Source organism: Globicephala melas, chromosome 10, assembly GCF_963455315.2.
Source record: "Globicephala melas chromosome 10, mGloMel1.2, whole genome shotgun sequence".
In the NCBI taxonomy this organism is placed as follows: domain Eukaryota; kingdom Metazoa; phylum Chordata; class Mammalia; order Artiodactyla; family Delphinidae; genus Globicephala; species Globicephala melas.
The window spans coordinates 63,696,474-63,722,188 of NC_083323.1; the positions used below are offsets into that span (position 1 = coordinate 63,696,474).

Sequence of the window (25,715 nt, forward strand, 5' to 3'; positions counted from 1 at the left end):
TTGGGAGCCCGGAAAGGAATGGTTAGAAGCGACTGGCGCTGCCAGACCGTAAGCAGCGTGGCGTGGCTGCACAGGTAAGATGGCGGCGGCGCTTGCTCTTCGCCTTTGCAGTTAAGCTGCTGCTTGCCCCGTCTGTCCGTTCCGAGCTGCTACTCTGCCTCAAGTCAGCGTCAGAGTCAGTCTCCTCTAGGCTCCCAGAACCCAGATTCTCCGGTGCCCGGAGCTTTAGGACAAAATGGCGCTTGCACGGGCCGCCGAGGATGGGCAGGGCCCAGCCGTGAGCTCTGAGGCGGGCCGGGACAAAGGCGGCGTGCGCGGAGGCGGGGGTGGCGGGTGGCCCTGCGGGTTTGCCGCGCCGCGTGGGGCCGGCGCTGGCGCTTCGCCCTCGTGCCGCGGCTCTGCGAGCCCTTAAGATGCTTTCAGCCTGGCGGTGGTCGGGGTGGGGGGCGGGCTTGGACTGGGAAGTTGAGGTGAGGCAAATTCACTAACGCTTGGGGGGACCTGGACGGAGGGGAGTTAAGGAGCGTGACTTCCGCTTGTCTTTTAGAAGCCATGCGCAGTCTGCCCAGATATCGTGGAGCAGGAATTTTCGGGAAGGGTAAGGGCTTTTTGATCTTTTGTGTGACCCTGCAGGTTTTGGTATGAACAGGATTCGGATCCACGTCTTGCCGACCAGTCGGGGGAGGATCACCCCAGTGCCCAGGTCTCAGGAGCCCCTATCTTGTTCGTTTACTCATCGCCCATGCTCGCAACCTCGTCTGGAGGGGCAGGAGTTTTGCATTAAGCATATACTTGAAGACAAGAATGCCCCTTTCAAGCAGTGTAGTTATATATCTACGAAGAATGGAAAAAGATGTCCCAGTGCTGCCCCAAAGCCTGAGAAGAAAGATGGGTATATATGTATAGATATCTGTCGTTTGTACTTTCAGTTTTTAAGTGAGAGGAGGATGTGGCATGATGTGGGTTGGGAATAGCTGCCTAGTTTTTTATGTCACGTGCTTGTAAAATTGAGGTTATGGATATATCCTTCGAAAATTTAAAAAAATGGTGAAAACTGTAAGGAGACAACTCCCAGTTGGGTCACTTTGTTATCTCTTTGGATCTTTTCCCTTATCTGTAAAATAAGGATTATTCTTAACCCTAGGTTCCACGACTCTTGGCTGTCCTTGAGCCTTAGGTAATAATGCAAAATCATATTAATATATATGTATTTTTCTGGGAAAAACTTCATAGCTTTCATCATTTAAGCAAAAGTATCTATGCAGAAACATAACTTGACTAGATAATTCTGCATATATCATTTGGTTTTAAAATTGTGTCCTACATCTTATTACCTACAGTGGATTGATACTGAAGTAAAATGTTGTCTCCCAGAACCAATTTTGAAAGATGAAAGTGAATCTCTTTGATTTGTTGTGAAATGATGTCAGCATTTTTAGAGATGGAATGTTTTGTTTGATGGATAGAGCACTACTAGGTTATGCTCCCTGCATTTCCCATTAGTAATACCAAATGAGTTGACCTTGGGCCAGTTAAATTATTTAGCTTTACTGGCATTTTTAATTTATAAATGAAGATAATAGTCATTTTAGTTTCCTGAAAATGATCTAAAGATCAGTGTCTGTGAAAATAGTTGAACTCTTTTAAGAGAGAACCAGAGTATAAAATGTTAATATTTTGTCTCCTTAGGGTGTCCTTCTGTGCTGAACATGCCCGTAGGAATGCCCTTGCACTTCATGCTCAAATGAAGAAGACCAATACAGGGCCTGTGGGTGAAACACTCTTATGCCAGCTGAGCTCATATGCCAAGTCAGAGCTGGGTCCTCAGACTCCAGAAAGTAGCCGCAGTGAAGCCAGCCGAATTCTGGGTAAGGGTCTTCTCTCCCAGAAAGAAAAAGGAGGAAAAAAGTTAACAAAGAACTTAATTTGGTTTAGCACAGTGCCTTGAACATACGTGCCACTTGATAGTACAATATTATTGTTAATTCATAGGCAGTTTGGTGAGAAGTCAGGATTGCCATGTTGTTCACTGTTCTTTTTGGTTTTAAGTAGTGGGTGCTTAGGTTTACTACCCTGAGTTTGACTCTTTCCTTCAATGCTGTTTTTATACTTACCATCTTTGCTAGGTAAGGTAATTTCAGGAAACAGAATAATTTTGAGTTGGCCTTTCTGTCCCTTTGAGGGCATGGTTAACTCATTTGTGTTACAAGTACTCATACTTGGGATGTATTTTCTTAAGCCATTTTTGTTTGTCAGTGCCTCTGTACTAAGCTTTTTTAATTTTAAGATTTGGGTTGATGTGTTAAGTAATCTAGTTTTGTGTGGTGGAGTTACAGAGGTGGGAAGTCTTAATGGCTGCTCTCCCTTCCTTGCCTCAGATGAAGACAGCTGGAGTGATGGGGAGCAGGAACCCATTACTGTGGATCAGACATGGAGAGGTGACCCTGACAGTGAAGCTGATAGCATAGACAGTGATCAAGAAGATCCCCTAAAGTAAGTTGTAACTCCACATAGGGCTTTTAAATATTTTAGTAGTTAGAATGTGGAATGTAGTACTGCATGCTGTTTAGTAGATTAATAACCTAGGAGGGTTGAAGATAGCTATTTGTGAGCAGTAATAAATAGCTTCTGCATATTAAAGTGTCATTGTTCATCACCATCTTGCTTCAGGGTAGGATTTGATTCTTTTTTTAGAAGTCTTGTAATTTGGGAAAATTTTGGGACATCAGATTCTACACATGAGAAAGTGTAGGGGAGAAAATAGATTTCTTGGACATAGGAGTGGGAGGTGGGTGGAGATCAGTTAGAGAAGAGAAAATTGATGTGAATTGGTTCTTGGCTTAAACCTCAGGAATAATAAAGTGATTATATTTGAATAACTACTTTTTTTTGCAAAGTTCTGTCTGATTAATTTATTTGTTTAAGAAAAATTAAAAGGTGTTCAGGAGCTTCCTTTGGTTTCATGCCTAAGAAAGAGAAACTGATTTAGAAACCCAGAAGTGAGTAATCAACCTAATTATATCTTACTAAGGTTCTGCTCGTTACTTAACCCATGTTTGCTTTGGAGTTGTAGACATATTGCCACTCAGAAGTGTCATGTTTCTATGTGTCATGGTTTGGGTTTAGTTTTTGTTTTCTTTCTGATTTCTGTCTCATGACACTTCTCACTGACAGTTCAGGTGGAAGAACTCTGAATAGTGGGAGGGGTAATGGATTTCTAGACTTGACTGTGTTTGACAAATTCTTAGAATAGCATTTTCTTCGTTCCTTGGATTCTGAAGTTTATAAGAGGTCATTTACGATTACACTTTCTGAGTAGAATAATTTCATCTATTTAAGTAATCTCGATGTAGTAAGCTATTCAGGAAGTACTTGTTTGGAGAGTCCATCTAAGTAGTTTGAGAAGGAATGTTTGTTTCAGGATTCTTTTACAGTAGAAGCTTTATACCAAGCAACATATATGTTGTTTTCTTCCCCCCCTCCTCCATTGTGCTTCTAGAAATGCCGAACTTGCTTCTTTGAGGAGGTGTACACACTGTAGGGTCACAGAATGACTGTCTTTTGGTGTGGTAAACGCTCAGTTTTGAAGGTCCAGAAACTCGATTTTGTCAGTAGTAATCTAGAGTGGATCAGTCTCTAGCGGACACATTCATTCTAATCTGACTTAACAAGAGATTGCTATATAAACCGAAATACCAGTTAATTTTATGAGAAGTATAAATGTTAAGAGGACTAGGTACTTGATGTTAGTTTCCTTTAAAAGAAACATTCAAAGGGGAAAATAAAGCCTCAGATGGGCTCAACTATTAGGTAACTAAATATAAGGCTTTCCTTAATTCTCCCAGTGATACTATTTAAAAAAATTTTTGACCAACTAAAATCCAGTTGTCCCTCATACTTTGAGGGGGATTGGTTCCAGGATCTGACCCGGGTACCAAAATGCAAGGATGCTCAAGTCCCATAGTTGGTCCTCCATACCTGGAGATACCCACCAGCGGGAGTAAATAGTACTATACGTATATGCATTTTTAGAGATGTAAATAGAGTTGTTAATTGTCTGCTTACAATATTTAATTCATTAATGTGGTTACATATTATATTTAATATAAGTAATGAAATTCTTTTAATTAAGAATTTTCATCTTTGGTGCTAATTTTTATTTATTTATTTATTTTTGGCTGCGTTGGGTCTTTGTTACTGCATGCGGGCTTTCTCTACTGCGTCAAGTGGGGGTTACTTTCGTTGCGGTGTGTGGGCTTCTTATTGCGGAGCCCGGGCTCTAGGCACACGGGTTTCAGTAGTTGTGGTTGGTGGGCTCTAGAGCACAGGCTCAGTAGTTGTAGCGCATGGGCTTAATTGCTCCGTGGCATGTAGGATCTTCCCAGACTAGGGATCGAACTCGTGTCCCCTGCATTGGCAGGTGGATTCTTAACCACGGTGCCACCAGGGAAGTCCCGGTGCCAGTGTTTTTGTCATCATTTTTGAATCATTAACAGTTTATAGCATATATCTTCACTTGCTTGTTTCAGAAAGGGTTCTTTTTGAATTGTTTATGATGATGTCATTAGAGATTTTATCCTAACTAGAATTATTGTTGGCATATTTTTCCCCATTGTAGGTACATATATGTGATTTCTCTCAAAATAATCATTTACTTAATTGCTTTGTAAAAAGTAATCTTTAAAAGCTTGTTTCCAGGATCATCCAACACTGGTGAAATTTTAGCTTAAGAGTAATTGTTAAATCTTTCCCTATTTAAAAAGTAAGTTTTATCATGTGACCTCTACACGCATCCAGAACTTGTTTTGGTAAAGGTCATTTCAGGTTATTGAGTCTTCATCATTGTTATCAAAATGAAGACATTTGAGAAAATGCACTTTTAAGAAGAGACACTGTTTAATAGAATATAAGGTGACTCTCTTTTTTGAAGTTGAATTCTAATAATAAATCCTAGATTTATATTTGTGTATATCAGAGCAAGAAGAATTAGTACATGACTTTAATAACTAGCTGTGAATGTCTGGGACATCCATCTTTAAATAAATGATCCATTTTTCACATGAACTAGGCATTCATATTAGTTAGGGTGCTCATCCTCTCCCACCCCCGCCCCAAATGATTTGTAGTAAATTCTAATTTTAGTGGCTTCCCATTTATAAATTATAGTCCCCAGATCATTGGTTAAATTCTCTTCTGACAGGGTACAATGAAATTAATTTCATTTTAACAAACTTGGTACTAGGTTAAGGCCTCAGTATTTTAGGGGGTACAGACATATTAATGCAGACATGCCCCATTTTCCTGAATATGAATAATCTAGTCACCTTTTTTAGACCTTAGATATTTTTAAAACCTTTTCACATTTTCTGATAGTCTTAGATTTTGTCATTTCTGTAATTTTCTGGGTTTTTTTTCATGTTTTGGTTCTTAATTTCTTTTCACTTATTTTTATCAGAGTACTTTGTAGTTGTAGTTCTCTTATACACAGGTAGTTTTGTCTCCTGTTTATATTTAGGAAAAGTTTTTGGCAGGGATTACTTGCTTTCAGTCCTAAAGTTAATAATTTTATTCTGTGTATTTCAGTGATTTAAGAGTTAAATTTTAAAGAGCACATATTTTTGGATTCAAAATTAGTATGTAATTTGTGTGTATTGCCTTTTAAATAACAGAAATAATTTTTACTCAGTCAGAATATGAAAATAGCAAGTCAGGGTATATATCTAGCTTGTTCTTTCTGTTTATATAATGATCACATAAGACAAATGGAACCAAAAATCTTTTAAATTTGCAGTTAATCCCTTAAACTTTGAGTTAAATCAGAGGCAGGAACCAGTCTTTAATTAAACTGACATTTAAACTGATTTGCTTATGCGACCTCATTAATCACTAGAATACTTTTTTTTTAAAGTTCTGTTGATTCATATAGTTGGTGGCAAAACTTAATAAAGTTGGGCTTCCCTGGTGGTGCAGTGGTTGGGAATCCACCTGCCAAGGCAGGGGACACGGGTTCAAGCCCTGGTTGGGGAATATCCCGCGTGCCGCAGACCAACTAAGCCTGTGAGCCACAACTACTGAAGCCCGTGCGCCTAGAGCCCGTGCTCCGCAACAAAGAGAGGCCACCGCAATGAGAAGCCCATGCACTGCAACGAAGAGTGGCCCCCGCTCGCCGCAACTAGAGAAAGCCCGCGCGCAACAAGGAAGACCCAACGCAGCCAAAAATAAATAATAAATAAATTTATTTAAAAAAAAAACTTAATAAAGTTGCTGTGGATCTAGATCTTTGGCAAAGGGTTACTCCAGGGTACGATATTTTGAGAATATTGTCAAAATGAGCTGAGGACATTGACTAGCCATTGTGACCAGTGTTTTGAGGGCCTGTGTAAACTCCAAAATACAAGTGTATTTTTATTTTTTATTTCTATTTAATTTTAATTAATTAATTTATTTTTGGCCGTGTGGCTTGTGGGATCTTAGTTCCTGGACCAGGGGTTGAACCCGGGCCCTCAGCAGTGAGAGCATGGAGTCCTGACCACTGGACCGCCAGTGTATTTCCCTACGAGTATATTTTTAAATTAGAAGTCATAATTGTTTGTTATCTTTTGTGCTTTAATTAAAATGTATTGAGATACATGCTGCTAAATTAAACACTCTTAAGCTGTCCTGACTGTGATTTTTCTGTATTAAATTATTAAATGGAACAAGAATGTAGATTAATAAAAATTTTGAGTATTCTATATCTTTACTCCTATTAAAACATAATGCAAATAACTGGGGAAAATAATGAAACATTTCCTTTTTCCCATATTGTGATATCGTACATTAGTATCCATTCTTGGGAATTTTCTTTTTTAGTTTTGTTTTTGAGTAACAACTTGAATGGTAAAATGCTGTGTGAAAACATTCCTGTTTAATAAGGTGATTGTCTCAGCACTGACTGTTGAATAGCAAATCTAAGTCTCACCTTCACTCCTTTTTCCTTCTAAGCTTGGGTTTTATTGTTGTGCTTTCTTATCCTTTTTGAATTGTCTCTTTTATTTTAGGCATGCTGGTGTCTACACAGCGGAAGAAGTGGCCCTGATTATGCGTGAGAAGCTTATTCGTTTGCAGTCTTTGTACATTGACCAGTTTAAACGACTTCAGCATCTACTCAAAGAGAAGAAGCGACGTTACTTACACAATCGCAAAGTGGAACATGAAGCTCTAGGCAAGTTTTATGCCAGTTCCGATAAGCTGTTGTGGGTTCAACATGTGAATTTCGTAGTAGTTAGACTTCTGTCTTGTTACCTGGACTGGAGAAGGATTTGCTTTTGAAGCTGTTGTATGGGCAGATTTCTCTGTTTTCTTCTTGTTAGTTTGGGGACGCATCCTTGATTGGTTGCTTGGCAGATAACATCTTGACTGTTGTGACGTTCTAGGTAGTAGTCTCCTGACTGGCCCAGAGGGACTTCTTGCCAAAGAACGAGAGAACTTAAAGCGTCTAAAATGTCTTCGGCGGTATCGTCAGCGCTATGGAGTGGAAGCCTTACTACATAGGCAGCTGAAGGAGCGCAGAATGCTGGCCACAGATGGTGCCGCCCAACAGGTAATTTTTGTATATACCTCTAAGGTGTTACATTTGTTTTATTTACAGAGTTAGGGTAATTGTCAAAACACTGTTGTACAGTCTTGGTTCTGAAATCTAACTTACTGGACGTGGGGTTTATTGAAAAGAGCACTTATCTGGAAGTGCAGAGACATGGGTTTTGGATCCCTTCTGATCAATTCTGTACCTGCACTGATAACTGAACTCTGTTTTCATCTGCATATTGAAGGGTTGCCATAGATTTCTAAGTTATTTGGTTCAGAAATGCTTCAGAAACAGGCACAGAATGCCTAATAGATTGGGACTCTTGTTTTAGAAGGCAGAATAATAGGAGCAGTGAAGGTCAGGAAGTAAGGTTGACAAGCAGAGTTAAGCGATTATTCTTAAATTTGTTCCTCAAGCCCCTGGTCTCTGCATCAGTAAGAGTAAGTCCATTTTTGGGCTTCTCTGGTGGCACAGTGGTTGAGAATCCGCCTGCCAATGCAGGAGACACAGGTTCGAAACCTGGTCCCAGAAGATCCCACATGCTGTGGAGCAACCAAGCCTGTGTGCCTCAACTACTGAGCCTGTACTCTAGAGGCCTTGAGACACTACTACTGAGCCCGTGCACCACAACTACTGAAGCCGGTGAGCCTAGAGCCCGTACTCCGCAACGAGAGGAGCCACTGCAATGAGAAGCCCGTACACTGCAACAAAGAGTAGCCCACTCTCGATGCAACTAGAGAAAGCCAGCAACATAGACCAAATGCAGCCAAAAATAAAACAAAATTAATAAATTAAAAAAAAGAGTAATTCCATTTATTTATTTTATTTTATTTATTGATTTTTTTTGCGGTACGTGGGCCTCTCACTGTTGTGGCCTCTCCCGTTGCAGAGCACAGGCTCCGGACGCGCAGGCTCAGCGGCCATGGCTCACGGGCCCAGCCGCTCCGCGGCATGTGGGATCTTCCCGGACTGGGGCACAAACCCGTGTCCCCTGCATCGGCAGGCGGACTCTCAACTACTGCGCCACCAGGGAAGCCCTATCTTTTCTATTTTTTGAGGCTCGACGTAAGATTACGATTTAAAAAGGGTTCTGCTAAAAGACAAAATAGTTTGAAAACCATTAGGCTGTGTATCACACACTTTTGTAATACGGAGGAATTGTATTTCGAATTATGGTTGATTCATTATTTGGACATGAGGTTTACATTTTTTTTTTCCTTTTGCATAGTATTGGTGAATAAATTTGTTAAATGTTCAAGTTTCTAGGCTTTAAGGATACAGTTTTCTTATATAAGTAAGTGTTTTCATAGATAATTTGTTTTGACTGACCTGTTTTCTCCATTTTAGGCCCATACCACTCGTTCCAGTCAGAGGTGCTTGGCCTTTGTGGATGATGTTCGTTGTTCCAATCAGTCTCTTCCAATGACCAGACACTGCCTTACCCGTATCTTTTTGCTCTGTTCAGTTTGCTAGCTAGACTGAAGGCTAGTGGGGATCTGTGATAGTTTAGTTAATTGAAGGTCTTTGTTTTCCTTTGGCCCTGAATCAAGGCCAGCAGTTTGCTGAAGCTGTTGGTTTCAAGCAGGAGCCTAAAGAAATCTCTTTCTGTGGTCTGTTGGCCATTTCAGAACTTTGGAAATGTAATGGTCAATTCATTAGAAAGAAACATCTGTCATTGGTGATAGATACGGGCTAATACTCACTTGTAGTTGATTAATATTGGGATTCCAAAATTTAGAGATCCCTGATTTATTAACTCATTCATTAGAATTATAATACTGTTAAATCCAATTACTACAAAAAAATTGCTGAGGATCCAAAAACAGTTGGATGATTCTGAAATGTGATCTTTCTTTGAATATTATCCTTTTATGGTCAGGGCCCTGACTTGTGTATTTTAGACTTCATTCAGATAGGAAACTTACATTTACTAGTGGGCTGTAAAAGTTTTTGAGCTGTATATTGAATTGTGAAAGTGCATCTATATGGTGGACATTGAGAAAGTTACTTTCACAGTAAACGCACTATTTAAATATGGTGATCTTCATTATATAAAAGGCATAAATCTTGCTGGATTTCATTTGCCTGGCAAGATATACAAATATTTGGAAAGTAAAATGTATTTTCTTTAATAAGAAGGGAAGGAAGACTTTCTTGCTCTTTTGAAAGGAAAACTGATTTTTTCTCTATTCTGCTTATTAAATATTTTACCAATTTATTAATTATTGTAACAAATGTCTGGTAAAGGATTACTGTCCTTAATATATAAAATTCTTGTGCAGAGTAATTAAAAACTAAAGATAAATGCTCAAAACATAATTGGGCAAAGGCTATCTATGGACAGATTAAAAGTGGAAGTGGCTGATAGTTGAAAAGTATTTACCTTTACTATAAATAAGTGAAATAAGAAATAAAACAAGGAAGTTTTTTTAATCCATACTTATTTTTTTTTGGCTGTGCCGCACGGCTTGTGGGATCTTAGTTTCCGGACCAGGGGTTAAACTTGGGCCCTGGCAGTGAGAGCCCTGAGTCCTAACCACTGCACTGCCAGGGAATTCCCTAATCTATAAATTTGAGACTTATCTATGTATGAGATTTAATGAGAAAGTTTCAAAAGTTTGTGAGGGAATGGTGAAATGGGCCCTTCTAAACTCTGCCAGTGGGACTGTAAAGTGGCACGGGCTTTTAGAAAGCAGTTTGAGAATATTCATATTCTTTGATATGATAACGTCACCTCTGAGAATTTATTTTAAGACGATAATCAAATACAGACGATTATGTTACACAGAATTCCTCCAACCGGAGAGAGCCTTAAAATTTTCAGAGATGGGGAATAGAGAGGAAAATTGTGACACAGCATAGTATGGAATATGTTCAGGAATTAAACATTGTATTTAACAAAATTTATGAATGACATAGGAAAATGTTTGATAGTGACAAAAATAGAGTATGGAATTCAGTAGAGTATGTTTTAACTACATGGAACTAATACTAGGAGGGAATGTAACAGAAATGTGACTATTTTTGGATGGTGGGGTTATGAATGCCCTTTTTCCCTCTGCTTTGTACTTTTCAGGTTTTCTTCAGTGACCTTGAATTACTTTATAAGGCAAAAAACCCAGTTTATGGATATTGAGTATTTTAGACTTACAGCACTATACTCAAGATAGTTTATTAGAATATTAAGATTTTAAAAAGCAAAGTTGAAAATGTATGTGAAAAGAGAAGGGAAGTATTATTTTTCTCTTTTATGCTCTTTTCCTTTCCACTCTGTAGTTGCCTAAGTCACTTACCCTTCCTTAAGTCCTTATCCCAGAGAAAGATGCGACTGCCATTGGTGACCTGTTAACTCTTTACTCTGGTCTAATGGAGACACCACTGGACTGAAAGTGAAGGACCCAGACTCTAGTTGTAGGTCAACCATTCCCTTCTTTGTCTGTTGTCCCTATCTGAAAGGAAAGGGGGTGGAGGAGGATGGGGGAGGGCTTTTCAAGGATACCGTGATATTAAATAAATAAGAGACTTGTGAAAATCCTTCGAATTACGTGAAAAAGGTTCCAATTGAAACAATTTAATGGATTCACATTTAAAATTTTAATAATTTAAATAAGATTGAGCTTCTTAAGCATAGAGATTGCAAATCTGATTGTTCCCATCAGATTCATGTTTGTTCATTTGAGCGCTGATTTTCATTGAATAATTATTTGTTTACTTTGAGCTATATACTGTTCCTTTAGAGTAGTGGTTCTCAACCGGGGCCACTTTGTACCCCATTTGGCAGTGTGTGGAGACATTTTTGTTTTGTCTTAACTCTGATGGGGGTGCTACTGACATCTAGTGGCCAGAGGCCAGGAATGCTGCTAATAAACATTCTACACTGCACAGATAGCCGTAATGCCAGTGGTGGCAATGCTATGAAACTCTAATTTAGAGTTTATCAAGTTCTAAGGAATGGATTGAAAAAAATGGCTTTTGTTCAAGAGGGTTTATTAGGTTTAAAATTTATAATGTACATTAGATTTTTTAACTTCAAAAAACTACCTTAAAATTTGGGGGATAAAAATTACCCATTCTTCCATAATCCTGGGTACAGTTTACAGAAAATTTTGCTTTCTGGTTTAAAAAATAGGCCCAAGTTTGAAATAATAGTTGTCTATTAATCTAGGGAAAATAACCATGTAGTTAGGATTTCAGGAAATGATAAAACTTGAGTAAAATATTTTGTAGAGTGACTCGAATCAGAATTTTGTTATCTGATCATGATTTCAATGTTGATTCATCCCACAGAACATCTTTGCCAACTTGGAAATATAGCCTTTTTCTGCTTCTACCCTTAAGTTGTTAGGGCTCCTGGAGCATTCCTGGACTACTTCTTTCCATGCACCATAAGCAGTTATTTTCTTCTTCCCTTTCTTTTTTAAAAATTTTTTTTTTTTTTTTTTGGCTGCATTGGGTCTTTGTTGCTGTGCGCGGGCTTTCTCTGGTTGCGGCGAGCGGGGGCTACTCTTCCTTGCGGTGCGGTGGCTTTTCTTGTTGCGAAGCATGGGCTCTAGGCACGCGGGCTTCTGTAGTTGTGGCACGTGAGCTCTAGAGCGCAGGCTCAGTAGTTGTGGTGCACGAGCTTAGTTGCTCTGCGGCACGTGGGATCTTCCCGGGCCAGGGCTTGAATCCGTGTCCGCTGCATTGGCAGGCGGATTCTTAACCACTGTGCCACCAGGGAAGTGCTCTTCTTCCCTTTGTTTTTGGGATCATAACAGGACTCCAGTGATACCACCCCCCTGAAAAAGGGTGTGTGTGTGGAAATTTAATTTTATTTCCTGTCAGGATAGGATACCTAGTTACTATTACTGGAGCTTCTATTTTCCCCAGCACCCTGCTTCTTTAAACAAATGTATCATGTAAACATTTTGGAAACAAGGTTCAAAAAGTTTTGAGGAAGTTTTTGCCCCTCTGCTTAACAGCAGAAACAACATTGTATCTCTTGACTCTTGAAGGGGTTGCTAGGGGCCTCTGCAAGCTATTTGCATTTACCATGACATGTTTCTTCTGAATAGGTACAGTTTTCTAGGATTGTTAACTGCTGTTTGCTTAGCACTATGTTTTGAAATGTTTTTCATTTGACTCATAGGGAGAACAAGATTAGTGTCTCTACTTTAAATGGAGGTTGGGGACTAGTTTTACATTACTGGTAGAGCTAGAGTTATGCTAGTAAATGACAATTTGAGAAGTAACTTTAAAAATTGCTACCTGCATTTGGTTCTGTATCACATGTAACCAAATATCATGTGTTGTCCAGACCTTGAATTTTACATGGCAGACACCTCCTTTGTGCCTCCGATAGATCCATTTTATTTCCCTTGACCATTTTTCTACAGATATTTGTCAGGACACGAATCAGGTTCTCTTCAAATGCTGCCAGGGGTCTGAAGAGGTACCCTGCAACAAACCAGTTCCTGTAAGCCTCTCTGAGGATCCCTGCTGCCCACTGCATTTCCAGTTGCCTCCTCAGATGTATAAGCCCGAGCAGGTACTGTCTGTGCCAGACGATCTGGAAGCCGGCCCCATGGATCTGTACTTGAGTGCTGCTGAGCTTCAGCCCACTGAGAGTTTACCTCTGGAGTTCAGTGATGTAAGTTAGAGAAGCTCTGCTCTGGTTGGCCCTTGAGGCAAGGCCTTATTTATTAATGGTGAGAATAGGTTAGTCTTTTGTGGTTTAAAAAAAAAGAAAAAAAAGAAAAGTTTGATAAGTTTTTTGAAATGATATGTGTGTATGGTTGTATTTGTATGTTAACATATTCATTTAGAGACAGTTTAAATTTACAGAAGTTTTTTTTTCTGAGGGAATGATAAGGGAAATTTTAAACTAAGGGAAATTGGAAAGTCAAGATTATGGTTGGATTTGTGTCGCTGGGAAATTTGGTGCCCATCCACAAGGTAAGTAATTCACTTGAATCTTAATAATACAAATGAATTCTGATATCTACTTGACAATGTAAATTTGTGTTTTGGCCCTATAAGAGTTCTCATTTTCAGATTAATGTGTCCTCCCCTAAGAATGACTCTAAACTTAGCTCTGCATACTGTTTTTCATTTTTGATATGTTATTAAAGATTCTGTTGTGAATGGACCAGAACAACAGTGATCTCCCTAAATATTTACTTTTATAGCCTTCTAAGTGTGTACACTACTCTACCTTTTTCAGTCTGCTCCTTGATTGGTCCCAGCGCATAAACCCATCTCTGATTGCATTTGTTTCCTTAATTAGCACTACCCTACTATATCATTCACTTCAGGGATCAGTTGACATTCCATCTTTTTTTTGGCAGTTTGCTTAATCTTTAGCCTTTTGGATAAAGGTCTTCATTATTTATTCTGAAGATAATTCTTCTGAATTTCATAATAAAGGTGTCTTGTATCAATATATAACCATGACATATTTAAAGTGATAAATCTAAATGGAAAATTCAGTATAGGTTACAAGATTGTTTGCCTAGGGGTAGAAGCAGGATTTGGGTGGCCTCGAGTGTTGCTCACTAAAGAAGATATATCAGGACAGGCTAATATCTGAAAAAGTGGCACTAAGAGTAAACTGATTCCAGGGAATTCCCTGACAGTCCAGTGGTTAGGACCCGGCGCTTTCACTGCTGTGGCCTGGGTTCAGTCCCTGGTGGGGGAACTAAGATCCCACAAGCTGTGCAGAGTGGCCCCCAAAAAGAGTAAACTGATGCCAATTAACTACGCCCCCTCCTTTTGTGGCTGTATACTGTTTGTAGGATTAGTGAACTTGATTTTTGTCACTTCATTTATAACAAACTTATAATTTTTGTTATAATCCTGATTATAATTGCTTTTTAAAAAGTTTCTTTCAAACAGATTCATAGAATATGAGAACCTTAGAGATTATGTACTCCAGTGCTTCCCAGAGTTTTCCAATGAGATTATGTTGAAGAGAGTAAATGAATAGATAGCCCTAGATTGATACAGATTTTTGTCCACTTCCCTTCATTTTACATGTGAAGAAAACCCAAAGAGGTGCTATCTTTCCTTTTTTTTTTAACTTAGTAACGAGCAGATTTATAGGGTCTAAAAAATAACCTAATCACTACATTGCCGAATTCCCTTCAAATATTAATGTACATATGTAATAACTAGCACATGGATTTTACATAGATGTACTAGGTTATTAACTTTTATTTCATCTGATTGTTAATTTCTAGAGCCATTGCTATTTTGACCTTTTTGCTTTTCCCCTTTCACATGTTTTTGCATTAGTTTTAAACAGTGTTTTCTTAAACTTCTGATGACCTAGAGCTAAGAAAATATGACTGTTCCAGTATGTTTGAAGATTATGTTCTTGTTTGCTCTTTGGAGAATAGTAACACAAAACATTAGAGATTATAAGATGTGATCATAGCCTAAAAGTGACATTTAAGGAATCTTAATTTTTAAACATTTAAAAATATATTGTCAGATCGTTTAATATTTATTTTATGGTGTGAATTTTGTAAAGAATGTATGAGAAGTAAGTTGATTTTTGAGAATCTCATGGGTTTTTAAGATGGACCTTTGTTAGAGGTTTAAAAATGATAATCAGCTATTTGTACTTGATCATCTGTTATGTTTGAATTAATGTACTTTAGATGAACCACGTTGGTCGTTAAAAAGTAGTTTTATTCTTAATCTTTGGAGGTAGAAATTCTCCAGAAAATGTTGAAACAGTTCTGTTTTAGAAAAGAGTTTTTGTCCTCCCGTAAATTCTGGATATATTTAACTAGTCTTTTGCTGGGTAAAAATAATTTCTTAATTATGTGAATTCCACCCAGCAATCTTACCTATGTTCTTTCTTAGATATCATTTCTGTTATACTTATTAATAATTTCTGGTAACTTTACTTGTGGGAGGACCAGGTATCAGATATTCATATGGGTAAAAGTTCAGCCTTTCATTCTGGATATTAACACTTGCCTGTTTTCTGTCCTTTGATCCGAGGATATTTGACAAATAAGAATTTAATACCTTAATCCTATTACTTTGAGCTTGCTCTCTTTTTGTGTTTGTTTTTTGAGCTCTGTTTTTGACATAGAACAAAATGTGGATTCTGTCTTTGTGTCCTGATTCATTCCTCTTAGGATAGGCATTTCTGCTGATCCTTTCTTCTTCTCTTATTTTAGGTTCCTGTTCCCAATTTTAATTCTTATAAAAGACAACACTGAATATGTGAGGAAAGCCTTTTCAGTATCTGTTTTTGTTTGAAAAATTTCTGTACCACTGTTATCTTGAGACTTGGAAACCTTTTGCCACACTGCTTAAATGGGTTCTTTTAAATTTCAAGTTAATTATTTATACAGTTGACCCTTGAATAACACGGGCTTGAACTGTGCAGGTCCACTTATACACAGCTTTTTTTCCCAGTAAATTCTTACTACAGTCTACATGATCCACAGTTGGTTGAATCTGAGGGTATAGAACCATGGACAGAGAGGGCTGACTGAAGTTATACACGGATTTCTGACTGTGGGCATCAGTGCCCCTAACCACGGCGTTGTTCAAGGATCAAGTGCATAATAATTGTGCATACTAAAAGAATCGGAGAAAACAGTTCACAGTCTTACTTAACAGTGTGAGAACATGGTGGTTTCTGTGGATAGTACAGAAGTTTCTAACACATCTGATGTAGATGTTAGGTAGCCAGCTGTATCCTTTTCCTTATGTTTCTGCTTAAGTTGAGCAGCTTTAAGTCCAGCACATCCTTTAATTGTGTTCTTTTCTTTACCTTAATTATCTTGAGGATGTGATTCTTGTTTTCGGTGATCAGCACAGCAAAGAAAGGGAAAGGATTTCAAACTCTTAGACTTATTTTAAAAGCACAGAACTTAGCTTTTCTCTAGAAGCTCAATTACTGGAAACATAGAGCCTCTATAAAGTAGCTTGGACACAGAAGAGTACAAACCCTTGGGTAGTTTTCACTCTTGGGAAGCAGAGTTTAGCAGTAGATGCTTAGACAGCAGAGGGATGAAAGTCAGTTTGACATATTGTCTGAGCCTTTATAGTGCTTTAGACCCTGAATCAAGACCAGTAGTTTGCTGTAGCTATTGGTTTCACGCAGGAGCCAAGAGCAGTGTCTTCCTATGGTCTGTTGGCTTCAGCCCCTCTGCGGGAATGGCCAGTTCAGTTGGAAGAAACATAGTCTGTAGAATACAATGTTTTGTGCGTGTGTGTGTGTGTGTGTGTGTGTGTGTGTGTGTTTTATTATTTATTTGGCTGTGCCGGGTCTTAGTTGTGGCACTCGGGATCTTCCTCACTGCGTGTGGGATCTTAGTTGCGGCACATGGGATCTAGTTCCCTGACCAGGGATTGAACCCGGGTCCCCTGCATTGGGAGCTCAGAGTCTTAACCACTGGACCACCAGGGAAGTCCCCCTGTGTGTGGGTGTTTTAAAGAGCAATTGGATATATTAGGTTTAAGAATCAGGGGCTTTTCTCTGTGGGGATAGGGACTTAACTAAAATATTTCCTGGCCATTCGGAAGGACTTTGAGTTTTTCATCTTCCTTCTTTCTTCCCCCATCCCTTTTCCTCTTTTGCTCCCTGGCTCGCTTTGTGGCCATTAGAATATTAATCAAGTGGTCTCATATTGTCCAATCTATTAAGTCAGTATTTCATGTTAATTTGCATGTATGCTGATTGTCCATATTAGATTCATCGCTGGTGAACTTAGATGCCGACTACAGTTAGTCTTAGAAGTATATGCTTTTTTTTTTTTTTTTTTTTGGTCACGTGGATCCTAGTTTCCCAACCAGGGATTGAACCTGTGCCCTTGGCAGTGAAAGTGCAGAGTCCTAACCACTGGACCACCAGGGAGTTCCAGTATATGCTTTTTAAAAATATTTCTTTTTGTGGTAAGATATTTGTAATGTAAGATTTACCATTTTAAAGTGTACAGTTCAGTGGTATGAAGTACACTCAAAACATTGTGCAACCATCACCACTGTCAATTTCCAGGGCTTTTCTGGCAGTGCAGACAGAGACTGGACTCATTAAACTGTAACTCCCACTGCCCCTCTATCTCCAGCCCCTGGTAGCTCCTGTTCTACCTTCGCCTCTGAATTTTTCTGTTCAAAAAAGATATGCTTTTTAAAGCTACTATAGTGGTCTGTGCTTTATATTTGGCAGCAAGGAAAAAATTCTCAGTGCTTTTCAATCTTATCCCATTTGTTGCACACTCTGGGGAACTCGTTATTTGTTTTAAAGGTAGGCGAGGGGTGAGGGAAGTAAGGGAGAATTCTTCGAGGTTCGCTGAAAAATGCCAGCTTTAGCTTATTGGTCCCCTTGATATTGCTGATAGGCTTTTTTCTCTTTCCTTTCCTAGGACTTGGATGTTGTGGGTGACGGTATGCAGTGCCCTCCTTCACCCTTGCTTTTTGATCCTTCAGTAACCCTTGAAGATCATCCTGTAAAAGAAATTGCTGAAGGCCCAGTGGATATTTTGGCAAGTGAAGAATACCTCCAGCCAGGCAGAGGGTCCCCTGCTGGCTGTGGCCAGCATGTACTCCTGGGGGTCAGGGTTGTCATCACTAGCTGTGCATGTGCTCCAGATGGCACTTCTCCAGATGGGCCTTAGAGAGAACACTTACTAGCTCCTGGTCCCCGTATCTGGGAGAGCAGGACAAATTTATTTAGTTAACTAGAAAAGGTTGAGACAAGGAGTGTAAGAAAATTGTTGCTTTAAGGGAGAGTTCAGCCCTGGAATTGTTTTCATCATAGAGTTAAGCACAAGCAGCACGATTTGGCTTCTTTCTTTGAGCTTTGGGTGGGACACTCATGGCTCTGACTGAAGACCTGCAGTTATACTATAGCTGTTGGTTTCAAACAGAGGCCCAGAGGACTGTCTTCCTGTGATCTGTTGGCTGTTCTGGAAACTCAGCAGAGAATGGCTATTTCATTTGGAAGAAACAACCCACAGCTCTCCTTTCCATTGGGAGGGCCTCGGGAATGCTACAAGTAATGACTTCTGACTCCGAGGGTCAGGGATAGTTAAGTATGGGGAAGAGCAACCGCATAGAGTTATATCTGCTGTCTTGTTCTTGTTGCTACTATACATGGGCATTATATAAGTCAGATTCATGCTTCAGACCACAGTTAATGAGTTTGTAACCACAGTGACTTTTCTTTTAACAGGGCCAGATGCAGATGGCTGGAGATGGGTGCAGATCACAGGGATCCCGAAATTCTGAGAAAGCCTCTGCGCCATTGCCTCAGAGTGGAGTGGCTACTGCAAACGGAAAGCCAGAACCCGCTTCTGTCAGTTGATAGTTTGCTTTGGGAACCAGTTGACTTTGGAGGATTTGTATTTCCCATTTAAACAAGTATTTCTGACCGTCTCTCACTAAAGGACAACCTGGACTACCTTGTTTTTCTTCTGGGTTACTGAGTGCTATAGTCAAACCACATGTTGGGGGAAGGGACCAATAGTGTCTAAAAATTGTGGATGTCTTCCCACTCTAGGCAAGGAAGAGAGACAGGTGATTCCCATCGGAGCTGCTGAGATTGAGAGTATTTTGGGACTGTGCCTAAGGGGAGAGAGAGTTTTGTAATGCTGTTTCCCAAGTCTAGGGATGTTGATGGACCCAATGGCTGTTTATCTCTGTCTAGCAGCCTGTTTTAGCCTTTCCTCACTTCTCACCTAATTGGGTAATCTGAAGCCCCTCCCCTCAGTGAACTCTGACCTATAGCCTCTGAGAAAATAGCCCACAGGACTGGGCCCTCCTTAACCATCCATCTTGCTTCTAACCTATGTAAATTTCTGTAGTGGCTATCTTATGTAAGATACAATAAAAAATTATCGTACATAGTTTCTATTAAATGTTAAAATGTTATGAAAACAATCACTTGAATGCATGTTTTGTTTGTGTTTGAGAGAGAGTGTGTCTGTGTGTGTATTTTGGGTTTTCAGGGAGCTGCCTCTGATGGAAAAGGGAAAACAGGACACATACTTCCATCCCAAGAAGTAAATACATTTTCAGTAACTTAATTTGCTTTTGGTTTTGGTTGGGAGGATAAGTTAAAAACCATGTAAGAAGTAAATGGAAAGGGTGTGGGACTTCCTTATTAAGGAAGCCTACCTACCCAGAGTTATGTTATTTCTGCAAATATCTCCCAAATGTCTTCTTTTTACCCTCTGTGCCGCACCCCTCCTCCCAATCCCATTTCTTTCTCACAATTAATGCCTGATTATTGTTGCAAAATTCTCTAAGGCTAGGAATGTGTGTATAAAACCTCTAGAGAAATTGGGCCTGATGCTGGATCACAGACATAAACTGTCAAGATTATTCTGATGATGAATCTAAGGGTAGGGTTAAAACAGACGTTCAGGTAGGGTTAATTTACCTATGCTAGAAGTTGTCTGTCTATAATGCAATATGACAAGAGGCCAAAGATTACCTTTTATAAGAACTGAACTGAGGAACAGAGAAGGGTTGTACAGTTAACACCATCACCACCATCACCTTGGCTTTAGTTTAAATATTTACTTCCAGGGAATGGTTAGGAAATGACTCAGAAGACCCATCAGGTGAATCCTGACATCACCTGTAATAGGGCTTGCAGTATACTTTTTTACACTGTATCCACAAAGACAGATATTACTTCTTAAGCAGCTTGAACATACCTGCTTCTGCAACAGGATTAAGATTAAAACATCCTCTTCCCATTGTTTTATTTTTTTCTTCCCATTGTTTTATTTATTTGTTTATTTTTGGCCACTCTGTGTGGCATCCAGGATCTTAGTTCCCCGACCAGGGATCAAACCTGTGCCACCTGCAGTGGAAGCATGGAGTCCGAACCGCTGGACCACCAGGGAAGTCCCATCTTCCCATTGTTTTTAAAGGTAACCTGCAAACCACTAGCATCCACATCACCCAGTGTGATTGTTTTGTAAACTCCAGTTTCTCTGGAGTTCAACTCTTACTAAGTCCCCAGCATGCTCCTCAGCGGAGTCTGCTCTTATGCTGCAGGTGATAAGGGACCCCTTTTAAGGAACCCCTCTGTCTCTCTCACCCTTCAGCTATCTTTAAAAATTAACTGTACATTACATCCCCAGAATGTATTAATCTTATAACCGGAAGTTTGTATCTTTTGACTACCTTCACCCATTCCCCCTATCCCCACCCCTCCATCCCCCTTCACCTCTGGCAACCACAAATCTGCTTTCTGTTTCTATGAGTTTGGGTTTTTTTTAGATTCCACATTTAAGTGAGATAAGGTGTTTATTTTTCTCTGTCTCACTTATTTCACTTGGCATAATGCTGTCAAGGTCCATTGTTGCAAATGGCAAGATTTCCTTCTTACAGGAAGCTTTGTAAACAGTATGTGGCTGGGATAAAGATAGGTTGATGCCTTCAGAATCCAGCAACCAGGATAGTATAATGGGCAAGAGGTCATAGTTTCAATCTTCTTTGAATCTAGCTTCCTCTAAGTGGAGACAGTATTTTCTGGATTCCCTGTTCTTTTATTTTCCTAACACTTTGGGGTCCCCAGCTGGCTCGGCTGCCCAAATCCTACAACCTGCAATGATTGGCCACCCTGGTTGTAACCCCAGGTCATCAAGACTGTCACTATCCTGGCATCATCAGGCAATACCAACTGGCCTCACTGTTCAGCCCCTGTGGATGGCTGCATTTGAACAGTGTATCTAACCAAAGTCCCTCGGATCTAGTCTGCTGGTTCTAGTGCCCTCCTGCTTTGATCAGGTGTCACTTATGCAGCTGAGTCGAAGATGTAGGGATGGGAGTGATGAGTAGAGAATTGAGGGCTACGGTTTGAAAAATGACTTCTATTCCCTCCCCCAGCCCTATATTTGTGCTGCCGATTAGCGATAGCTACCTGAATGTCCTTTAAACCTCCTCTACCTATGTCTCATGACTTAGTGAATGGCATACCATCCTCTCTGCCTAAACTGGAAGCCTAGCAGTCATCCATTGTCCTTCCTCTACTCTATAGCCCACATCTGATTGATTACTATCTGGTTGATTCTTCCTTCATAATATCCCCTGAGTTTGTCCCCTTTATCTCTACTGACATTACCTTATTTTGAACCACAGGTTGCAAACTGGTGACGTTTGCACCAGATTTGGCCATTTGATTGGGTTTAGTTTTGCACAATTTTAAAAATAAAAAAGTTACATTGAAATTTTCTTGAAAATTTGTAAGATCTAGCAATACCGGGCAGTATTCTTGCATGAAAACTTATTAATTGGAGCTGAATAGTGGCTATCTTTTTAGAGAAGTTATGTGCTTTTGATTTTTCACAGTTCCCACCATTCCCTATTGTCTTTAGGACCTGCCTGCTTCACTCGTTTTTGTTACATGTCTGGCTCCTGCAGGGACTGGAATCTGTGACCCCTTGTTTTCTCTCAAGAGAAAACCTTCTAACTGGTTTCGCAGCCTGAAGTTTTACCCTTCTTTAACCCATACTGCAGCCAGAATGATCTTGGAAAGAAACTTTATCCAGTCACTCCACTGCTTATGCCAACCTCTAGCCTTCAGTTGTATCTCACTGTTGTCAGGAACAAACAGCTCTTTAGTATGATGACATTTAAGACCCTTCATGATCTGACCTTACTTATCTAATGTCAGCTCAAGGAAATGTTCCTTCTCTTACACATTACTCTCCAGCCATATTCAACTTCTTGGATTTATTTGAAAAGAAAGCATTAAAATGTGGCCATGTGTCTGGGGTTTGGATTCAGAAGGATATGGACTTAAAAAATTTGCTGCAGGTTTTTTTTGGCAGATACTATCAGGTTAGCAAGTTTCCTGTCTATTCCTGGTTTGCTAAATTGAAAAAAAAAATCACACTGAAATTTTTCAGAAGAATTCTGCGTCTATTGAGATGACTATGATTTTTCTTTTTTTATGTCTAATATGTTGAAAAATTTATTTCTAATTATAAGCATATTTTTTTATTCCTCATATAAACCCTACTGGTCATATTTTATTATTCTTTTTAGACATTCTTGGATTTAAGCACTGTCTCTCCTCTCTCTGTGTTTATATATGTATGTTTTGGAAATTTTGCATCTGGGCTTATAAATGAAATTGGTTGGTAATTTTTTTGTTTTGCTATCATGGTTATGCTACTCATAAAGTGAGTTGGGCTTGTATCCTTTTTTCACATTCTTTGGAATAGTTTGTGTAAGATTTGAATTATTTTTTTTTCCTTGAATATTTAGTCGAACTTGCCTATGGAGCCATATGAGGCTAAAGTTTTCTTTGTGGAAAGACTTGTTTTCTGATTCAATTTATCTACTGATACATGATTACTAAAATTTACTGTTTCTCCTTGTGTTGGTTTTGGTAAGTTATGTATTTTCTAGGAATCTGCCCATTTCACATAAGTCTTCAAACTTATTACAGTTATTTATAATATAATCTTATCTATTTTAAGACTGAGTAACATTTAGTGATTCTCTTTGTTTCATTCCTGTTATTGACTGTCAGTGCATTCTCCCTTTTTTTTCTTAGTCTCTCCAGATATTTATCAATTTCATTAGTTTTTCATTAGACTTTTGGTTGAGTTGTCCTTTTCTAATGGATTTTTGTTTTCTATTTTATGTAATTGTGCTCTTTATTATTTCTTCCTACTTTCTGCCTCAAATAATCTATTATTTTTACATCTAGTAGTGCTTTTGCCTAAAAGTACAGGCATATCTCATTTTGTTTTACTTTGCTTTATTGTGCTTTGCATGTACTGGTTTTTTAAAAACAAATTAAAGGTTTGTGGCAACCCCGTGTCAAGCAAATCTATTGGCACCATTTTTTCCAACAGCATTTGCTCCCTTTGTGTCTCTGTCACATTTTGATAATTTTCACAATATTTCAAACTTTTTCGAGGCGAGACCCTCCACCAACAAAGAGATTACGACTTGCTGAAGGCTCAGATGATGGTTAGCATTTTTTAGCAATAAAGTATTTTTAAAGTATGTACATTGTTTTTTTAGGCATACTGCGGTTACATACTTAATAGACTATAGTATAATGTAAACTAAACTTTTATATGCATTGGGAAACCGAAAAATTTGTGTGACTCACTATTGTGATATTGGCTTTAATGTGGTGGTCTGGAACTGAACGTGCAATATCTCTGAGGTATGCCTGTTTATTTGGCCTCACATTAACATGTGTATATCAGCTTTCCTGCTCTCTCTTAAAAAAAATTTTTTTTAACTTTTACGTTTTGAAATAATTATAGATTTTTCTCAGAAAGTTGCAAAGATTGTACAGAGAGATCCTGTGTATACTCTAACCAGTTCTCCCCAGTGGTTACATCTTATATAACTATAGTACAATATCAAAATCAGGAATTTGACATTGGTACAATGTGTGTGTATAGTTCTTTTTCATCTTATCACATGTATGTATAGATTTGTGTAACGACCACTGCAGTCAAGATATAGAACTGTTCTATCACCACAAGATCTCTTTCATGCTGCCCCTTTTATAGTCACATCCACCCTCTCCTTCCCATCATACTTAACTTTGGGCAAGTACTAATTTGTTCTCTGCCTTTATAGTTTTGTAATTTAAAAATGTTGTATAAATGGAATCATACAGTCCGTGACCTTTTGAGATTGTTTTCATTCTGCAAAATGCCCTTGAGATCCATCTAATTTAATTTGCCTGTATCGGTAGTTGGTTCCTTTTATTGCTGAGTAGTATTTCATCACATTGATGTGTTCTATAGTTTAAATGTTCACTTAATTTTTTAAATTGAAATATGGTTGATTTACAATATTATATTAGTTTCAGGGGTATATCAGAGGTGAAGCAGTTCTAGGTGATGGCAAGATTCAAGATGAGGCCATGGGAATGGGTGACTGAAGTGGAGCAGAGGTGAGGCTTATTGTGTTGAGGAGGCTAGGTTTTGGAGAGGACACTCATGGATGTTTGAATCACTTGGGGGTAGGAGTAGATCTTGGGTTGGAGAGGAATTCTATGAAGTAAGTTCCAGTGTTCTCAAGGAATGAGGGAGAGTAACCAAAGGGAGATGGTAGACATATGGCCAAAATACATAAACCTCAAAGAAACAAGAGACTTTAAAAGAAGGTGGAGTTAGTGATGGTCTTAAAGTGCCAGGAGTAGCTTTTGCACAGCAAAGTAAACTATAAACAAAATGAAAAGACAACCTACGGATTGGGAGAAAATATTTGCAAACAATGTGACTGACAAGAGCTTAATTTTGAAAATACGCAAATAGCTCACACAGCTCAATAACAAAATGAAACAAACAAAAAAGAAAAACAAGCAACCCAATAAAAAAATGGGCAGAAGGCCTAAAAAGACATTTCTCCAAAGAAGATAACCAGATGCCAGTAAGCACATGAAAAGATGTTCAACATCGCTAATTATTAGAGAAATGCAAATCAGAACTACAATGAGGTACCACCTCACACTAGTCAGGATGGCCATCATCAAAAAGTCTACCAATTATAAATGCTGGAGAGGGTGTGGAGAAAAGGGAACCCTCGTACACTGTTGGTGGGAATGCAAATTGGTGCAGCCACTGTGGAGAACAGTATGGAGGTTCCTCAGAAAACTAAAAACAGTTCCCATGTGATCCAGCAGTCCCACTCCTGGGCATACATCTGGACAAAACTCTAATTTGAAAAGACATGTGCACCCCATCAGCAGCACTATTTACAACAGTCAAGATATGGAAGCAACCTAAATGTCCATTGACAGATGAATGGATAAAGAAGATGTGGTATATATATATACACACAGTGGAATATTAGCCATAAAAAAGAATGCAATAATGCCATTTGCAGCAACAAGTGGACCTAGAGATTATCATACTAAGTGAAGTAAGTCAGAAAGAGAAAGACAAATACCATATATTACTTATATGTGGAATCTAAAAAATTATACAAATGAACTTATTATGAAACAGAAAGAGATTCACATAGAAAACAAACTTATGGTTACCAAAGGAGAAAGGTGGCGGGGGGAGAGATAAATTAGGAATTAGCAGATACAAACTACTATACATAAAATAGATAAACAGCAAGGTCCTACTGTATAGCTCAAGGAAGTATATTCAATGTCTTGTAATAAACTATAATGGAAAAGAATCTGAAAAAGAATATTTTATAT

General features: G+C 38.9%; 1 protein-coding gene and 3 non-coding genes across 9 annotated transcripts; all 4 read left to right on the forward strand.

Moving 5' to 3' along the window:
- KANSL2 (KAT8 regulatory NSL complex subunit 2) lies at positions 1–19,450 on the forward strand. Of its 6 annotated transcripts, none has more exons than XM_060306237.1 (10): positions 1–74; positions 634–892; positions 1,690–1,868; positions 2,379–2,493; positions 7,041–7,208; positions 7,420–7,582; positions 8,915–9,011; positions 12,943–13,196; positions 17,935–18,054; positions 18,744–19,450. In XM_060306237.1, the coding sequence occupies exons 2-10, from the start codon at positions 642–644 to the stop codon at positions 18,873–18,875; spliced, it is 1,479 nt and encodes a 492-aa protein (XP_060162220.1). In that variant the 5' UTR covers positions 1–74; positions 634–641; the 3' UTR covers positions 18,876–19,450. The 6 variants fall into 6 exon arrangements, with proteins under 6 accessions (XP_060162220.1, XP_060162223.1, XP_060162224.1 ...); XM_060306240.1 differs by having other exon boundaries at positions 12,943–13,094; XM_060306241.2 differs by having other exon boundaries at positions 22–74; positions 634–703.
- Positions 9,102–9,238, forward strand: LOC115841455 (small nucleolar RNA SNORA2/SNORA34 family). The gene has a single exon (XR_004034826.2). It is a non-coding gene; the product is annotated as a small nucleolar RNA SNORA2/SNORA34 family (small nucleolar RNA).
- On the forward strand, positions 16,623–16,754 carry LOC115841448 (small nucleolar RNA SNORA2/SNORA34 family). The gene has a single exon (XR_004034820.1). It is a non-coding gene; the product is annotated as a small nucleolar RNA SNORA2/SNORA34 family (small nucleolar RNA).
- LOC115841447 (small nucleolar RNA SNORA2/SNORA34 family) lies at positions 18,387–18,523 on the forward strand. Its single transcript, XR_004034819.1, has one exon. It is a non-coding gene; the product is annotated as a small nucleolar RNA SNORA2/SNORA34 family (small nucleolar RNA).
- Positions 19,451–25,715: the final 6,265 nt, after the last annotated feature.

Bases quoted from the DNA above. Each gene is read 5' to 3' on its own strand.
- KANSL2 (XM_060306237.1), top strand. From the start codon at position 642: ATGAACAGGATTCGGATCCACGTCTTGCCGACCAGTCGGGGGAGGATC. The intron at 893-1,689 runs GTATATATGTAT...TTGTCTCCTTAG, and splicing joins AAGCCTGAGAAGAAAGATGG to GGTGTCCTTCTGTGCTGAAC. The intron at 13,197-17,934 runs GTAAGTTAGAGA...TTCCTTTCCTAG, and splicing joins TACCTCTGGAGTTCAGTGAT to GACTTGGATGTTGTGGGTGA.